A 19,049-nucleotide genomic window follows, 5' to 3' on the forward strand; every position below is an offset into this window, starting at 1 on the left:
GATCTTCAGATCCCTGTGACAGGTGCCCTTCTCCTCCTGCCCACCTCCCCTGAGAGCTGAGATGCAGTGTGAAAACCAACTCCTGGGAGTCAGTCTTGCCCTCCTCCTAGGTCATCCCTTCCTGCCGGGCCCAGGACCTACAGGCTGGCCAAGGTCATCTGTGAAACCGCAGGTCCATCAAAAGCCACAAAGCAAGAGTGCGCTGAGGCCACTCTACAGACCAGGCTCCAGCACCCGGCACACACTCGCTCCTAGGACAGCTGTGGAACAGAGAACTTGAGTGATGTGCTCCAAGTTCATGGCTGGCCACGGTGGCTCCCACTGCCTTCCCAAGAAAGCACCATGTGCCCATTGTGCTAGGCTCAAGCAGAAGCACTTCCAGGCCTCTATGCGAGGCCTGTGCACTGCCCGCGGGCCTCCGCTGTCTGCAGGGGCAGCGATAACACTCAACCTGTGTTGAGCCAGAGTTTCTAAAGCACTTTTACATCCATTATCTCATCAAAACTTGACTGCAACCTGTGCCAGAAATATTTTTATTATCTCCATTATAGAAATGAGACAAGAGAAAATGGGGGAAAATAGAGATGAGAGATTGAGAGAAGAAAGGCAGTATCTGGGTCAGACCCCAGACCCCCTGATAACCTGCTCAGGACCCTAGCTGAGCCTGGAGAAACCTCCTCTGGGGAAGGTGGGATGAGAGGGGTGAGGGGCTGCTCCACTGAATTTGGGGAGTCAGGACAGCCCTGGAAATGATTCAAGTTACCCTGGGAGAAGGAGGCTGCTTGGCTCGCGGGAGCTGCTCCCCAGTGGCCCATCCATCTTGGCCCCTCATCCCAGACCCAGCCTGCTCTGTGAGGCCTTGCTGGGGCCTCATGCACTCCCAGAGTCTCTGCTGTGTTCCAGCTCCAGTCGGTCTGCTCCTTTGCCCGGAGCCTCTCTCTTCTGTTTTTCTTTCTCTCCTTTCTTTTCCAACTGCTCTTTTCTCCCCTTTTCATATCTCCCCAGGACTGTCTGGCTGTCCTTCCCCCGTCTCTGTTGCTCCCCTCCTTTGCATCCTCACTCAGTCTCTGTGTATTTTTCTCTTCTGCCTGGCTCCTCCTGCATCCTCTCTCCCATTTCTCCCACCAACCTCTGAGCCCCCTCCCCACCTTCCGGAGTCATAGGGAAGAGGTGGCTGTGAGAACTGGGAAGAGAAACTTCTGGGAAGCCTGCAAGTCTGCAGTCTGGGGATTTGTGACTTCTGGTCAGGAATTTTATCATTCAGACTGTGTTCCTGATTGGGCAGAAAGAAATAGAAAATGGGAAAAAAGAAAATCTAGGAACACGTTTGCAAGCCCGGAACTGACATAAAACAGGGTTTTATGAATATTTTCTGAGAATAATTTCTTTTTACGATGCTGAAACAGTGGCTGGTCCAGCTCGCCTGGCTTGCTGGCTGTCGTGAGCAGCAGCTGGAGGTCCCCCCCTCCACCACCTCCCTGCCTCACCCATGGGAGCTTCCTCTGCCATGGTGGCCCTGGAAAGCAATGGCAAGGTGGAGGGTTTCTGCTCAACTGGCCCCATGAGCCCAGAGCTCCCATACAACACAGCTCAAAGGAGCCAAGGCTGACACATCGAAGCTTGCCATTTCTGTCCACTCGTAACCAGACGTGGCCAGCACATTCCTGCTCCAACACACTTGATTATTGAGATCATTCAGAACACCCAGCTCTGGCAGGGGTGCCCAGACCTCCCAGAGTTGACATTCCCTGGGGCCTCACCCTCTTGTCTGCTTTGCCTATAGATTCTTTGAACTTGCCACCTCTGCTTTATCCCTTGTCAACTTGGCCATGAAAGTCAGCCTTTCCCATGGTCTCTCCCATCCCAGCTCTTTACATGCAATGTGGAATTGATTGCACTGGCAGAGCAGATGGAGTTTGGGTTCTCAAAGCAGCCAGGAAAATGACTACTCTCCCCCTGAGCCAGCTTGGCCCCAGCATCCCTTCCTTTCTTCTTTTCCTTGCCTTCCTTTACAGGGTCAAAAATGACAAAATTCCTCTCCACCCAAGTCATAGAGTATCTTCCTTCCACTTCCTCTGAGATGGGGGAGGTGCTTTCTCTTCCTACCTCAAGACCAATGGAAACAAGTCTCCTCAGCAAAGATGCTGCTCTTTCTCCAAGGAATTTTAGTAAATACAGGTGGCTTCACCTCCTGTCACACAAACAAGGAGACAGAAGTCCAGAGAAGGGCAGAGCTGGCTCTAGGTCACACAGCAGGCCAGGCAGAGATGGAGTCAAGAGCCTGTGGTCCTCATTGCAGGGGTGTGTCTGCTGCAGGGGTGCATCTGCTGCAGGAGACTGACATTGTCTCTGAAGGCTAGGCTGTAGGGCCCTAGAAGTTTGGGGGTGTGAGGGAGGGGCCTCAGGTGACAGAGGAAGATGGACAGAGAGGACACAGGCTGAGAGATCAACAGAGAGGGAGGGAGACAGCCAGGCCTCCAGCCTCTATCCTGGGGTGGGGGATACCTTCTCAAGGAGAGCTCCCTGGCCTCTCACACGATACCTTGTTGCTGAACTCTACCTCTGTGGCAGTGAGCTCTGAGATTTGTAGTAATAGGGAAGCCTCCTATCCTGGGCTACAAAGCCCTACAAAGTTTAGAGCTGAGATGGGGGTGCCCCTGAATCTAAGCATGTGGTGTCTCCCCGGAAGAGCACTTTATCAGGAGCCAGATCAGAGCCACTACCCACAGGGGCATCTGTCCATCCTCAGACACTTTTGGTCCCTTTCCTGCCTACAGACACTCAGTGTACTAGTTACAGGCACTCAAGTCTCCCTGCTTGCCACCCTCTGCCATATGGGGTACAGTGTGTCAGAGTCCCTGAGCTGTCTCTTGTCCCCTTAGTCACCTGTCCCCTCATGCCTGAGACCCAATTCCTGGGCCACATTTTTTTCCCCAAGGAGCACTTGATCTGAGGACTGTTCCCCAAGGGAGGGCCAGGGCTCACTCTCCCACTGAGCTGCTACGACGACAGGAGACTCCTGTCCTGGGAACAGCTGGTGGGGCAGGGGCAGAGGGCACGGGGCACAGCCACAGCCAGAATCCTCACCTCACTGGTGTGAGCTCTAAAGACCACCTCTGCAGAGTGAGCAGAGCTGCCCCTCTAGAGTTGTCTAGTCAGATGGGTGGTAGAAGGTCTGGGCGAACTCCAGAACACGGGGGGCTCCTGAAGCCAGATGCCACCTAGGTCTTGACCTGGCCCACCCAGCCTGTGTGAGGGGATCACCTCCTACCTGCCTTGCAGGCTGCACAAGGCACACGGCACAGCCGGGATCAAGTTAAGAGAATAGGCTTGGAACTTGACTACTTGGGTTCCAATCCTGGCTCCTACATTTCCAAGCTGTGTGACTGGAGTCAAGTTCCTTAACCTCTCTGTCTCAGCTATGTCGTAGGCAAAAAGAGCTAATTAAGAACAGCTGTGCGAATGAAATGATTGAAGACCTAAATGCTTAGAACGTTGTCTGATAGGTGATCTGCCCCGTAAATGTTAGTTTCCAATCGCACTGTGGCCTTTGGGGCGTGCCTGCTCGGGCAGCCCATGTTACCCTCCCTGGGGCCCGCAAGGACTCATTACCACAGCTGGTGAGGGGCCCCCACCGAAGGCGCGTCCAGAACCCAGAGACCCCTCCACTGCCAACTTCTCAGTGACCTGCCTCCCGTCCCCCAAGTCCCGGTGGCCATGCCCGCAGAGAGCTCCAGCCTGCTAACACGAGGTGTGGCAGAGGCTGTGATGGAAAAGAGAATTTTCTTACCTGAAGTCTTCCTGCCCCTCTTCTCCTTCTTCACTTGCTCCCTCATTCTTCCAGGAGGGCCCACGATGGCAAATCTATGCTTGGGGCTGACAATACAGAGATGAATCGTGGTCGTGGCCAAGGGGAAGGGCAGATGCATGATCATGTCTGCAAAACCCAGGCGCCCAGTGACCAAGCTGCTGTGGCACTGACGGGAGGACCTGCTGACTCGGCTGGTAGAGCCCCCGGGACTCCATAAAGCAGACACTGGGGGAGCTGGGCCTCACGGGAGAGCAGGAGCTCCACAGGTCCACGAGTCAGGCTGGACAGCATTGAGAGAATAGTGTGTGCAAAGGCAGAGGATAGGGAAGGCAGGTTACATTTGGGAGACCCTGAGGCAGGCAGTAATTCGCGGGTGTTGAATCCTGGGAGAGGAATTGTTCAGATACGAATTTCATGCTGGAGACATGGGCAGGGGCCAGGTCTCAGAGGGCTTAGTGTGGCCTTGGCCTTTGTCCTGGGAACAGCGGGGGACATTAGAGTGTTGTAAAAGCAGGGGAGATAACTGGTCATTTTGTGAGGCCTAGCACTTGCTTCGGCTGCAGAGGTGGAGTGATCTGAGGGGACACAGCTGTGGGCGGCAGGGGTGAGGAGGCAGGTGAGGATGGGCTGGACAAGGCTGGAGCAACTGGGGTGGAGAGAGACGGAGGGGTGAATAAGGGAGACTCACCAGGTCTTGGCTGCTTAGATGAATTTTTCAAAAAATAACAGTGAGTGAAGGAGGGAGAGAAAGGGAGACCCCAGAGGGAACCCTGGGTTCTAGATTTGTGACCCGATAGGCAATTCCTCTGTACGGGCTAGCAGCACATTCTAAGGGGAGGGGTCTATCAGGACCCTGCCTGGTGTGAGGCCTCTTGAACCAATGAACCCTTGCTCACTGCCCCCCCCCCGCCCCCGCCCCCGCCCCCCCAGCTTCCAGAACCTGCCCAAATTTCTGCATGAAGATGGGCCCTTTGCAGTTCCTTTGGCCCTCCCAGCAGAGGCAATTTTCCCAAATGCCCCCTGGCAGGAAAGGGAGACTTCAGCACACAGCGACACCATCCAGGAAATTCATAATGTCTTTTATTAATATATTATGCTACAAAAATATTTTTGGCAAAATAATATTAATAGCATCTTTCTTTGTCTTCTATTATATTCTTAAACAACTTTTCAAGATCGTTCACAGAGGTGAGGGAGAGGTGATTAAAGAGCAACATCATGAATACCTTTCAAATACATTAAGATCTGAAGCTTGTGTCACACAGTGAGTCGGGCTGGGAACTTCTGCAATCTCTTTGAGACCCAGGGATGGGGCAGGGGTCGAGCCGTGCCTCCTTAGAATGGGACTGTCCTCGGCCAAGACAGCCCCTGCCACCCCAGCCATTGCACCCCCAGGATGTCTGAGAACCTCACAAGAAACACCGTAGACTAGGTCCTGTTCGAAGGTCGCTTTCCCTGCAGCGGGACAGGCGATGGAGGCCCTTGAAAGCGGCTACCACGCTACTCTGTCCCTTTCCTGCCAGTCACATGTTCCCAGCCCCAGGGAGCCTGCGGGTCCCGGGGGAAAAGGTGTGCACTGAGTCCAGGGAGGGTGGCACCTTTATGAAGCCCCAAGATTGAACATGGCATTATCCTAGTCCTCCCCATCCCCCCCAGAACCACCCCGGGCAGGAAATAAAGCCTCCTTTTGACAGATGAGAAAACGGAGGCTCATAGCAGGTTGGGACTTGCCATGTTCACCCAGCAAAATGGAGGCATATCCAGAGAATCTCCAGAAAGGAAGACCCGGTGCTTGGAGAAAGGGCAGTGAGAGCTGTCAGGGTGCTGATGCTCCTGGGAAAGGGCCAGGTAGGGGTTCAGTCACCTCTCATGAGCCCTCTCTTCCCTTCTCCATGATGACTAGAGGGCAGGGAGGGAAGGTGCTTCTGGGTTCCAACCCAGTCCTCTCCAGCTGCCCAGAAGTCCCCTGCCCAAGGGCTGCCGACACACCAGCCAATTCACCAGTTGACGCCACGCAGGGCTGGGCTGTTGAAGAATGCAGGGCGGCGGGCGTGGGGGAGAGAGGCTGGACTCATTCCTGAACTTTACTGTGTTAGACAGTCAGTCGGGTTTTGTTTTGCTTTGCTTTGTTTTTTTGGCTGCTTAGATGAATTTTTCAAAAAATAACAATGTTCAAAGAACCTGAGCATTGCAGAGCCAGGAGAAACCTTCGATTGTCATCTACCCCGGTCCTGTGCCAAGACTTCAACTCTCTGCCACCTCTCCAACCAGTGGGCCTCCTGTCCCTGTTTATATACCTGTGCTGGCAGGAAATTCACTACCCACAGGGGCATCTGTCCATCCTCAGACACTTTTGGCTTTGTAGATTGTTCCACTAGCAGAACTGAGGTCTGCCGCTCTCCCTTCTCTTCCCTCTCCACACACCTTTGGGGTGCCATCTCTGCATCAGTTTGTATGCAGAGGATACAAAGATGAATTCACATAACCCCTGCCGTCAGTGTGAACACTGACACTGTCAGCACAACTGGTTGTGTGACAGATGCTAAGAAAGCACAGTGGAATCCCAGAAGGCTTCCTGGAAGAGATCCTCTCTGAGCTGGTCCCCACAGAATGAGCACTTGGGAAAAGAGTTTTCAGGCCAAGAGAGTGGCATGTGTTAAACATCCTGTCTATTTGACAAATGACAAATATGATTCAGTCTGGCCAGGCACAGAGTAGGAGAGCTGAGAGGATGGACTGGAAAAGATCATAGGGTCAGGCCATGGAGAGTCCAGAATGCTAGAAGGACTTTGGTTCTTGTCCCATGGTCTCTGAAGCACTATCTCTTGCCCCAGTTCTGTTCTCTGCCACATAGGATTCCATCAAAGCTGCAGTTGCCTTTGTGTGAAGGACCTTTCTCTGAGGCCTGCTGTGACAATGGCACCAGGTTGGAGAGTGAGTAGGTGGGACGGGAGGGACAGGTGGTATGGGCCCCAAGGCTTGCTCTAGTGTAGTGGAGGCCAGGAAGTAGACGGCATAGCATTCAGCACAAGGCAAATTTGCTCTTGGTCCTTAGGTGCAAAGGCAAATGTGGCAGTTAGCACCAGCTCCCATATTCCCTAGAGGCTGGGTTTTTGAATCTCAGAGCTGGAGAGTTTTGGGGGTGCTATTTGCAGTTCCCTCACACATTGACCCTGCCTTTACCTGCCTATTGGTGTGCCAGTCCAGCCTGGAGGAGGACTAGAGGTCATGGTTTTGCTGACAGGCCCCAGAGAGCCCCTGGTCACTTGGCCAGCTTTCCTGAGACAGCAAGGGCCACATAAAACCATCATTAATATGTCCCTCCCCTTACAGAAGTCCCCTAAACTTCTGGGTCTCAATCCTTCTTACCTGACTGCCTGAGATCAAATGGGAAAGTCCTATGAAAGGCACACAATTCTCTCAAAGCAATGGCATTTATGAGGCTAGGCACATGGAAAATGATGGAAAAAATATCAGCCTTGACAGAGAGATGACTCCAAAGTGCATGAGTGACTATGGAAGGAATCTCTGGCCCAGGATGAGAGAACTTAAGTGTCCCAGCCATGCAGATTCTGTAGCTGTGCCTCAGGTCTTCTGGGACATGTCAGGGGGTTTGGGATGAAATGACTCAAACACTGGCCAGTGGGCCGTCCTTGGGGATTAGCAGACTCGGGCTGCAGATGCTGACCCACATTGGCCTTGGCTGCCCCGTGGCACATGGCTCTCTAATCAGCTAGCCCATCCATCTGCCTATCCATCTTTCTTTAACACTTGCGTACTTGGTTGAAGGAGACTTTGGAATCCCCCCATCTCCCCAGAGGAGGGATCTGGGACAGACTAGGGCTGAATCTGCCCATCAGGGCCCTGGACAGAAGAGCCTTTAAAGTCTTCTGGGAACATAGGATTGGGCTGCTGTTCCATCTCAGTGATGAGTTCCTCTAGCCTAGGAAAGGGAGCTAGATTCAGCCTAACATAGAGCCTGGCACTGAGTGGGCTCCATAATCACACAGTGAGTTCATTTACCTCTTTGGCCTGGAGCCTGGCACAGATCTGGGCACATGGTCAGGTGCCTGGACTGTTTACCCAAATGCTTCATCTTTAATTAGCCTCAAGCTCCATCTCCATCCATCTCATGCCACACTCTGCCCTGCGCAGAGGGAAATCTGGCCTGTGTGTTTCTAATTCTTTTACACTTATCTCATCCAAATAGCGCTCTGCACAATCTGTTTGATGTCCAACAGCCCTTTGGAGCCCGCTTTATAAGTCAGCTAAGCCCCTTCCAGCTCAGAAATAGGAAGTCGCATTCCTGCCAAGGATAAACGGACTCCAGACCTGGCTGGGGTCAAGTTCAGTTTAGAGCGTGGTGCCCATGGGGCTGGCTGGACCCTCTGAAGCAGAACTCGGAGATCCTGCCAGGTCTCAGGCTCAAACACATTCATCCCTGGCTGAGCTCAAAAGAATTCAGCTGCTGGCCAACCTGCCCCTGGGACCTCTGACCATCCAACAAGCTGCCCCAGAATTCTACCTTCTCCAGAGAGACAGCTGCCATGCTAGGCATGACGATGTTGGAGCTAATCTGACACGATGGGCCATGGTGCAGTGACACTAGAGAGCACTGGACTGGGAGTCAGCAGACTGTGCAGCCTTGGGGAAGTGCCTCCCCTCTCTGGGTCTGGTCTTATTTTTACTCTTCCTATGTGTCAAAGGGAGGGGTCCTTTCCACTCTCGGGCTCTAGGGCTCTGTATCTGGGCCACAGTGAAGGCCACCCTGGGCCTGACATTTCAGTCTCCAGCCTGGGGGCAGAGGAGCTAGGCCAGTCCTTTGAGTCTCATCCCTTTCCTGTCTCTGTTGGGCTGCTGTCTCCTAGGTCCCCCGTAGCAGTCGCCCCTACACCCAACCTCTGATTTGGCAGGAAGGCTTCATGGGTTCCAAGACAAATCTGGGCATGGGGCATGCAGCACACACCCTGCAGTCAGAGCCCTTTCACTGGAGGGACCCCCTTGGTAACTGGCTGTGGGTCCCTTTGGCTGAGCAAGAAGCTGGTCCTGGCCCCCTAGGTGAGCTCTGCCTCTCTGGGAGCTTCGCTGTGCTGAGAGAGCAGGGCAGAACGTGGCTTCTGAATCACACTGATCCTGGACCACATCCTGGCTGGGTGACCATGAGCAAGTCCCTTCACCTCTTTAGGGGCTCAGTTTCCTCACCTGTGAAAAGGGGACACTCACTTCTCACAGAACAATCTTGATTACCCTGGGGCTCCAAGGGTCCTGTCCCTAAAATTGTCCTCTGTCCCATCCTGTCCTCCAGCCCAGCTCGCCTGTCTGGCTGTGGTTTCACCAGTCGCTCTGTTGGTCAAGCTGGGTTAACAAGATGGGACAAGGGAGGTCTGGATTCACACCTGGATCTCCCACCTTCCTCTCTTTGGATCTCAGGGACTAGGGAACCCCCTCCCTCTCAGCACCAACACCCCTCTCCCTCTATAGGGCTTTGTTCGAAACTTTGTTTTCCAAAGAGCTCTGCAGGGTCAGTTCACAGACACTCAGGGTTTTCAAAATAGCAGCATTCTCTTTCCTAAAGTATCCTCCCAACCCCAGGAGGCATTCAGGGGAGGGAAAGACCGTCACCATTCACTCTGGCTCCCAAATCCAGCTTCACAAAAGCTAAGCCTGTCTGCCTGCTCTACACTCTGAGGTCCCCAAGGTGGGAGAAACCAAACATGGACTCGAGGCTTCTGCTGATTCAGGAGCCAGCCAGGTCAAAGCCATGGTCGGTTCACACAAGATCGCAGATGTCCTGGCCACCTGGCCTCACCTCCCGGCTTGGCATTGGGGCTAATTTAGGAGTTTTTAACATAGGTCACATAAAGATAGTTTTATCGGTAGAATAAATACATTTTTTTTTTAATATGGACACTTATTTTACAAAAGAGCCCCATAGCACTATGGGAAATTAAGATCCTTCTACAAAAAAGAAGATGTAACTTGGTACATTAAAGCTCTAGTGTGCTAACGGATCCCGTTTGGACTGCCTGGGAGGGGTCAGGCACCCCTGGAGCTGGTGGGAGGGGCAGTGGGTGTGGCCACAGACCCTCCTGTGGTTTCTCTGGCTTCTCTGCCCCCAGCGGCGGAGGTCAAGAGGGCCAGAGGGTGTGAAGCAGAAGGCAGGCTGAGAGGCTGGCAGCCATGATGGGCAGGAGACCCAGGGAGGCTTGTGAGCAGCCGGACACTGAGCTGCTGGCTGGCCTTGTCTCTTCTGGCTGTTGGAGCTGGTCGGAGAACTGCACGGGGGGCTTGGCGGTCCCAGAGCTGTGTGTGGACTGGAGGGGCAGTGGCGGTGGGGAGCCAGTGGTGCTGGAGAGAGAAAATACACGAAATGTGGAGTCCTCTCCAGGGCCCTGGTCTTAGGGTTCAGACCTGACTTGGAATTTTTTTCATGACGTGGGGAAAGAAACAAGGGATTCAGACAAGAAAAGTGAACAGCCCAGAGTCACACACATATCGTGAGGCCACACACCCTCCCTGCCAGGCTCGGGACTGGGCTGGGCAGAAAGGCCACAGGCTTCCCCTATGGCCACTGGAAAGGATAGATCTGGGTCACTCTCGGGCCGTCAAGAGTCCCTACTGATGTATGCAGGCACCCCGACCTTTATGTGTCCCTCCCCTGCTCACTCTGAGCTAAACAGAAAATAAAACAGAATGCAAACAGCTCCAGCATTTCCCGCCTGCATGATCACACCTACCATTTATTGAGTGTGTCTGGTTCTCAAAACAAACCTTCACACGGGTCTCAGCCCTCTTTCACCAGATGAGAAAACAGAGGCCGAGAGAGGCTCCAGGCAAGAGGCTGCCGGCAGCCTTCATGGGCTGGAGCCCCAGGCCCGCCTCACTTGGCGGAACCACAGGGGGTTTTAGTGAAAACTGCTGTTCTTTGTGAACTTATAAAAATGCAATCCAGTTTTGGAGGTAACGGGTGAGATTGTTGTCTCAAGTAAGCCTGTGTGAGAAAGAGGGCAGGAGAGAAACAGAAACACAGAGACCGAATGAAGAACAAACTGGCAGCCTGAGGCAGGCACTGGGTGGTTGGAAAGTGCGGGGAGGACTCGAGAGCAGGTTACTGGCTCAGAGAGAGAGGAAGTGATGAACTGAGAGGGACAGCGGGCAAGACGTGCTGGGGGAGAGGTCACAACAGCCACAAGGTGTAACAGAGAGGCCACGGGGAAGGCTGTGGGACGGAGATGGGGCTGGGAGCCCAAAGCTCATGGTCCACACCCACCTGGGTAGTGTGGGGTGTTGGGAGGCAGGTGGAGATGCAGACAGGTTCTGACAAATATCATCACACCAGAGGGGTAAGGTTTTGAGAAGCCCAGGGGCAGCAGGGAGACACAGAAGCCCCTTCCAGGAAGGCCTCCTGGAAGAGGTGACCTCTTAGCAGTCAGCTGTGAAGGCAGGGAGTGTAGCTTGCACATGGCTGCTGAACACTGATGGGTGAGAGAAGTACTTACAGAGCCTGGCCCTGTGCCAAGTTCTCACCATACTCTAACTCAAAACCTCAACACTTCAAGGCAGGTAAGCCCTTATACCTGTTTCAAAGATGAAGAAACTGAGGCACTAAGGGGTTCAATGACTTGCTCCAGGACACACAGTAGGGCCAGGGTCTGAAGTGGGCCTGCAGCTGGTGCTCACCAGCAGATACTGGATGGGCAGAAATCTTGCCCTCCCTGGCCAGCCTACGGAACAGGCAGGCAGAACCCGGGCAGGGCCACCCCTGGGAGTCTGCATTGTGGGTGGGCCTCCACCATGTGGGACACTGCCCTCCTTCCCAGTGCTCGCCCACAGGCTGCTCACTCCCTGGGTCTCAGGGCCTCCCCCATGACTCCCTGATCCCATGGGGGCCCAACAACTGGGGGAACCCCCGTGGGAGCTCTACCATCACCACCAGTGCAGCCAGTGCCACTGTAGCCCTGGCCCAGGAGCCTCTCACACAGCCTGGATCAGCCTCGGCCTGGGCAGTGGGCAGGGGCTCAGCAGTCAGTGTGCACCCCCATCTTCATCTGGGCTGGGGCCTCTGTTCTGACAGCAGATGTCCAATCATCCTCAGTAAATGAAGGGTCCTCCTCCATGCTCCATCCCCCTACTTCCCTCTACTCCTGGTCACATTCCCTGCATAGGAGGCGCCTGCGTCCTGGTCCTTGTCCTTGTGTGCATTTCTTCCCAACCTGGAGTCTGCGCTCATCTCAGAACCCCCGGAGGAGCTGGCAGGGAGGAGGGAGCAAGCTCCAGCCCCGCACCAAGGACACAGGGATGTTCCTGAATAGAGTGTGTGTGTGTGTGTGTGGACTGCAGGAGAGTCAGCTTGGCTGACTTCAAGGCCCCTCATAACCCACACCGGTATGCTTCCCTTCAGCCTGCCTGGGACTCGCAGTGATCAGGTGCCTCACCTTACCTGTCAGGGCTTTCCCAGCCACCCTCTCCAGTCACATCTAATGTCCTGCTGCCAGCTTCCTCCTCACCTATGAAGGCTTGGCTCAATGTCCCCCTCACCTGGAGGCCTCAGATCTGTCCTACATCCCCAATGCCACCTAGGAGAGTTGTCTCCCATTAAACCTTGTACATTTCTTGTCAATCACACTGTCAGAGATTCCTTTTTAGTTGTATGAGGTGTGAAGGGGTTTCTCTGTGCTGTGCTTAGAATGGTGGGGAGTACACCGAAAATGCCATATGGTGTTGGCTCGTTTTAACAGCGTTATTAATAGGATTACATCTAATAACGTGCTCCATTCACAGAGCACTTCCTGTGTGCTGACTGACTGTGCTTGATTCTCTACGCGTGTCATTTTAGTAGTATTCCCATTTCCAAGACGAGGAAACCAAGGCTACAGGAAATCAGGACACAGATGTGCACTGGCGCTTGGGCCCCTGAGACTGAGCTGGGCCAGGGTGTGTCCCTGACTGAGCAAAAGAGACGAACACAGCAGGGAAGCTCCTGGTTGAGCCCTTGCTGCCTGGGGGTAGAGGCTGGCCGGGATCAGAGGCCAGAGGTGAAGTCTCCTATGGCCTCTGACCTAGCTGCCCTCAGCAGGGGCCATTACCTCAGCACCTTCTTCCCTCCTTTCTTTTCCAATAAAAGAAAACCCCACATCAACGAGGAAAGTTCCACCTAGCTGCTGCCCGAGCCTTGCAGTCTGAGCAGCTGGGAGCGCTGGGAGGGGGCTGGCCTGGGAGGAGGCTGGCATGCCACTTGGCCTCAGTCAGCTCCCTCTGTCAGAAGAAAGACCAAGTAGGAGTTATGAAAACTATGCCTCACAGGCGCCCAAAGGCATTTGCTTTCACACTTTGAAAACCAAAGATGCCAGCTCCCCCTTGGAGCCCGAGTGGGGTTTTTATTGCTTGGAAGAAGTCCCAGGGAAATGGGCTGAGGTTGGGGGGTAGGGAGGAAAAGCCCCTTCAAATGCTCCCCCCACCTCCCCAGCCCACTGCTCACAAAGCTCAGTCCCCCAGCTCGGGATGCCCCCTCCCCTTGCTCCCCTGCCCCCGGCCCATGCTGGGGAAAATTGTCTCATGGCAAAGTGGCCTCAAAGCCAAACCAAACACTCTGAGTGTTCCCAGGCTCCACAGCCGGCTGGCACCGAGGGGCTGCGTCTGCTCTAAGCCGACAGGGCCCCTTTGCTTGGCTGGAAGAAGCCCCGTTCTAGCCTGCCCTGTGTTCCCATTTGCCGTCTGATTTTGGGGAAGTCCTGTCCTCTAGCCTGTTTTCCCTCGGTGTACAATGGAGGAGCAGGAATAGACCCATGGTCTTTAAAATGTTTTCTTGCAGCAGAATCCAAGGTGAGATCTTTGCCTGAAGCCCCAGGGCATGAAGATGGCAGGATCTGGGAGTCTCTGGGCTGTGGCTTTCTGGCTAATATGAGGGGCTGCTGGGCTGTGCCCTGGGCAAACTTTTTAAAGGGTTCTGAGCAGACAAAGCAGAGATGGAGCTTGGGGCATATGGGGTGTCGGAGATAGGTCGGCCTGTTGCTGGGGAGTGGATTAGATCGGCTAGAGGAGACTCCGCTAGATTCCAGGCTGGCCCCTAGTCTTGCTGGGCCAAGCAGGTCAGATGCAGGCAGAGATCTTAATTTGACAGTTTGCCTGCAGCTCTACGTCCTGCTAGCATGCCTTTGGCCACAGGGCCTTCTCTGCTGGGAATGCCTTCACCTTTCCCTCAGCCTCCCTCAATCATTCCGGACATTTAAGGTCCCCCTGATCTGTCGTCTGGGTTCCTTCTCAGGCACAGGCTGACTGTGGCTCCGGGGCTCTTTCAACTGGACCTTTCGGGGAAGCTGTCCCTGTGCCCAGTGGCGGCTCATTTAAGGCTGTAAGTCTAGGACATGTTGCAGGCTCAGGAGCAGTTTTCTGCTAGGGGGAGACTGGAGGTGTCTCAGGCTAGACTAAGTCTGCCACCAACTCTGGACACAGCTGTTAGCAGGTGACACCAGGGCTCTGCCGGCTGCCAATTCTAAGCATATACTCATTTACTCTGAGCCACAAGGCGAGTACAAGGAGAGGCCAGGATTTGAATCTGATTCTGCCTGAATTCATCTGTGCTTTTATTCAATGAGTGATCCAGTTTCCCATTTCTCCTGGGGAAGTCTTTGACCTCTAATCAGACAATGTCCTGGCCTCATACAGAGACACTGATAACCCTGGACCATCCCGAGAGAAGGTCTGGATGTGCTAAGAGAAACCAGAACTGGGGAGCCCTGGGCAGCAGGAGGTGTAGAACAAGATTCTCTTCCCTCTGCAGGGCTTCTGGTCATCGGTTCCCCCAGAGGGAATGGAGACCCAGGAGGTCAATGACCCAACAAGGCTCTGGGTCTACCACATACAGATGTCACCTGTGTGTCTTGCTGTCTGCCAGGCCCAACACTTGCAAATGACCCCCTCACTGCACCTGCCCCATCGTGACTTTCCCAGCCCGATGGCACAGAACTCTACACGCTGTTTATCCAATGTGTTTATACAACATATCACACACACCCCCCCCCCCCCCCTCTCCCTGTGAACTTCAAGAACAACAGAGCTGGTGTGACCTTCATTCAAAGCCCTAATGGCAGAAAAGGAGAAACTGAGGGTGGTCACGGCTGCCACACATGGGTGATGCCCTGCACACAGCCCGCTTGGGATTGGTCTCCACCTCGCTTGCCCTGGTCACACCCTGCCCTGCTGGCCCCTACTGGCTCTCAGATGTGACGGTCCTGGAGAGTGCTGTCGCTGCTGTGTAGCCTTCTGCGGACACACGCTTGGCCCTTTCACGGTCCCCCATAAATCATCCTGCCACGGACTGCTGCTTCCCTAAACCTCCTCGGGTGTGTTTACATCTTGGGTAATGAGGGGCAAGGGGAGGCTAGCCTGCTCCAGGTAGTGTCCTGACCTGGTGCTTGCGCACACACACACAAGCGTGTGTGCACATGCACACCTGTCACTCATGCACACGTGAGCAAACCATTAGCCAGGCCCCCGATGACCTAGAGAAATCTACCCAGATCTGGGTTCCAGGGCCTCCTGGTCAAGAAACACAAGTGAGGAATTGAGGTCTGTGTGCTGTGTGGACCCCCACAGGGGCTAGCGGAGGAGAGCAGGGAGACCCCAGCAGTGGTGGCGTGGCTCTTCGATTAGATAGAGCTGCATGCAAGTTCTGACTCCACAGCTGACTTGTTACAGGGTTTGGGCAAGGTATCTGATCGCAGAGCCTTGGCTTCTTCTATTTTGACAAATAAGGTCTCCTTCCAGGACTCTTGACAGAACGGGGACATGATGGCAAGAAGTGCCTGACACAGAATGGGAGTTGGACACATGGCCAGTGGCACCGGGCTCTGCAGAGAGGGCAGAATGGAGGGTGGAGGGGTCAGGCAGGGCCTGCTGAAGAGCAACACAAGCCTGGCAGGGGTGGGGGGGGGGCAGCAGGCTCTTAGCAGGAGGGGCAGCGGGTGGGCAGGGAAGGAGGTGGAGGCTCTGCAACTGGGCAGACAAAAGGAAGATCATCTGGGGGAGAGGGAGCACCGAAGACTCTCACATGGAGGGGGGTGATGTAAAGCACAGACCTGGAACCAGGCCTGTTAGGACCCCAGCATAGGCTTACAGGCAGAAGATGAGTAGGGACAGCAAAACAGCAAGGAAAAGGGCCTTGTTCGAAGAGCTACAAAGCGGGCCTGAGGCCCTCCGATAGCACTCCTCTGGCCTTTCGGAGAATTGGAAACCTAAGAGGAGGGGATGAGTTCTCGGGGAAGGACAGGAGCCGGGCCCTGCACCTCGGCCTCTTGGGGAGCTCAGGGCCCATGGGACAAATTGGGGCCATTTGCACACTGGGTGTGTCCCAGGAAACCAAAGCCAAGGTTTCCAACAACAGGCTGCCCATCAGTGGAAACTTTGTTCTTCATCCCAACCAGATAGAAGAAAGCTTTCTTCTATCCAACCACAATTTACCTGTTTGGACTGAGAAGGGGCTCCCTCTTGCCAAAGAAAAGCTGTTTTCTTCTCCTGAAACTGGGGCCTGTGTTTCAGAACTATGTGTTGTGAAAAGGAAACTGTTTGGAGCCATTTACAGAAATTTGCCTTTCAGACATGGTTAGGGGCTGGGGGTCCGTAGCCTGAGCTGACAGCCAGCCTCCTGTCGCCTGGTGGGCTGGACCCACCACTGGCCGGGCTCTGGTCACCCATAGGGTTCATCAAGGCTCTCAGTGACCTACTGATCCGAGCTCTTCATGGGCTGCCAGTACCTCCATTTGTCCCTCGTCTCCCTGGCAGCCTGCATGCCCTCCCTAGGGCTGAAGGAAGCGTGCTTGCTAACGGTGCCCTCCTCCCCTGGTTTGAAGGGGGCATCCCTGCTGGGCATGTGAACCACATGTGTCACAGCCAATATGGTAACAGCTGTGTCTCTGCTTTGGGCAGGCAGGCTGGGCTGACCAGGGCTCTGTAGATGTTACTATCCCAGTAGTCCAAGCCAGCACTTTGAAACCAATGCCTCACGGGCTGATGGCTTGATGCTTATTTGCTCAAAATCTTACAGATAGTTCATACACCGAACCTTAAGGTAGTGGACTGGGTGTGGTCAACCTTTCATCAGTGACAGACCTGGCTGAAGGAGGATCATGAAGTAGCCAGAGCGGGAAGCAGCCAACACCTGTGTGACCCTGGACAAGCCTTTTGTACCCTGGGCCTTAGCTGTTCATTATCTGGAGACTCATCTATATCTGCAGTGCACATTTAACATGAAGCCTCCTGTGCCATGGAGTCTGGTTCCCAAGCCTTCGCTGGCTGCTGCAGCTTGGGACACCACCCTTCCATGGGACATCCTAGGTGCTCGGTGACACTGGTCACCAAAGGTGGACATTCCTGCCGCAAATCCTGCAGGTGGAGGATTAGAAGTTTAGAAGACTGTCCTGGTTATAGCAGGAACTTTGGGAACAGACAGGCTCAGAAGGTGGGGCAGGAGGGACACACAGAGGAGGGCAGAGGCAGCGGCATAGTAGAGGGATTCCTGCAGCTGCTGGTTTCCAACAAGGTTTATTGCAGATTCCCTGCACCCTGATGAGACCGAGCTCGGGCAGGCAGGCCTGTCCTCTCTCTGGCACAGTGGGATCCGCCCTGTCAGGGTGTTGCTGCCCAGGCCAGGGAGTCATGCCTGGGATGGAGTCAGCCTGCCCCTTGCCCTCCAAGTTTCATCTTCTGGCCATGGGACAAACTGGGTGCGACCCAGGAAATGAAAACCAAAGCTGACTTTTGTCCACTGCACCTAACAGAAGCTTCTATTCCCCCACCTTTAAAATGGAGAAAAAGATGCTCACTCTTTTTTGAGATTGTGAGAAGTCAGATATGAGCGTGCTCTGGAAGCCCCAAATAAGAGGATCCTCTGTGAATGGGGAAAGCCAGGCCCACGTTTCCCCTCAAGTACCCACTGGCCAAGCTTCCTTAGAGCAGGACTTTGGGCAACATAGTGCCAGGCCCAGGGCAGGTTCAAGGTCAGCTGACAGGCTCCTGGCAGACCTGCCCTGCCCCCCAACCTCTGGCTCACCTGTCCTCAATGCGGACCCAGAGGTCATTGAACTGCCGTGGCCGCTGGTGTTTGTTCTGTCGCTTGTGCCACTTCTTCTGGCGCCCAAACTCTTCCAGCTGGCTGAGGCTGTCGGGGAGCAGGAGGTGAGGGGACAGGGCGGGGTCTTCCTCCTCAGGGGGGGCAGTGGGTGTCGCTGAGGGCACCGGCAGGACAGCAGTGGCTGGGGTCTCCGGGGCTGGGCTCGCCGAGGTACCTTCAGGAGGGGGTGCTGGGCTCCGGGCAGCAGGGCTGCAAGGGGTAACGGCACGTGAGACACATATGGAGGGCAGGGCTCTCATGTGGGACAGAAGTGCAATTCCCTGGGAGAGTCCTTAGGTCAGGAGGAGATGCGGGGCTGGTCAGAGTAACCAGGACAACTGTCACCTGGTATTGCGAGGCCGACCTATTCTTTCATTTACTGATTCGATGCATACTTATTGAGCATCTGCCCTGCAGCAGACACTTTTCCAGAACTGGGCATTGGCAGTGATGCCAACAGATAATGTTTCCCTGCCTTCTCTGAGGGTGCACTTCAAAATCGATGGAAAGTAAGACAACAGGACATCAAACAGTCTTTTGGGTAGTCCTTCGGCTAGCTGCTGAAGAGAAAGATCAAGAAGAGAGAGCAGAGAGCATGGGGCGGGGTGCTGGTCATTGCCAGGTGACGTTTGAGCCCAGGCTGTAGGAGGTGAGGGAGTGAGCCATGCATGGGTTTCTGGGGGGCAGCTTATCTTGGTCAGGGTCACTCATTCAACCTGCTCTTGGACTGAGGGGTGTTAGGTGAGTTACTTAACCTTGTGGTGACTCCATCTGCTGCCCTGGAAAATGGGCCATTACAGCCTGTTACCTCATAGGGGCCTCCTGAGGGTGGTACAGTTAATGCAGCCCAAGTATCAGAACAGTGCCTGGCAAAGAGCAAGCTGCTGAAGCACTCAAGCAGTTAACATTAGTAATTACATAGTCGAGGTCACCAAATATTGCATTTTAACATATTACTGCTATGTCATTGGTCCAATGGTCCATTCAAACACCTGTTTACTGAGCCCTGTTTCAGGGGAGGCAGGGCATTGTTGATCAGGTTAGAGCTGAAGCTGGAGGTAGAGAGATGTGGGTTTGACCAGGACACTGCACCTTGCAGACTGTGACTGAGGGGCAGGTGATATGATCATA

The 19,049-nt window shown here is 54.3% G+C and overlaps 1 protein-coding gene across 1 annotated transcript in view; it reads right to left on the reverse strand.

Moving 5' to 3' along the window:
• Nucleotides 1–4,877: 4,877 nt before the first annotated feature.
• TRABD2B (TraB domain containing 2B) overlaps nucleotides 4,878–19,049 on the reverse strand; it is a 192,460-nt gene continuing 178,288 nt past the window's right edge. Inside the window, exons 6-7 of the mRNA XM_054691515.1 lie at nucleotides 17,859–18,128; nucleotides 4,878–10,159 (exon numbers count right to left, since the gene is read on the reverse strand). Of these exons, the coding sequence (XP_054547490.1) occupies nucleotides 9,940–10,159; nucleotides 17,859–18,128 (490 nt within the window). The 3' untranslated portion in view covers nucleotides 4,878–9,939. The remainder of the gene's footprint in view (nucleotides 10,160–17,858; nucleotides 18,129–19,049) is intronic.

The sequence above is a fragment of the Talpa occidentalis genome, unplaced genomic scaffold (genome assembly GCF_014898055.3).
Source record: "Talpa occidentalis isolate TD23 unplaced genomic scaffold, MPIMG_talOcc4v2.1 talOcc4.9, whole genome shotgun sequence".
Taxonomy (NCBI): domain Eukaryota; kingdom Metazoa; phylum Chordata; class Mammalia; order Eulipotyphla; family Talpidae; genus Talpa; species Talpa occidentalis.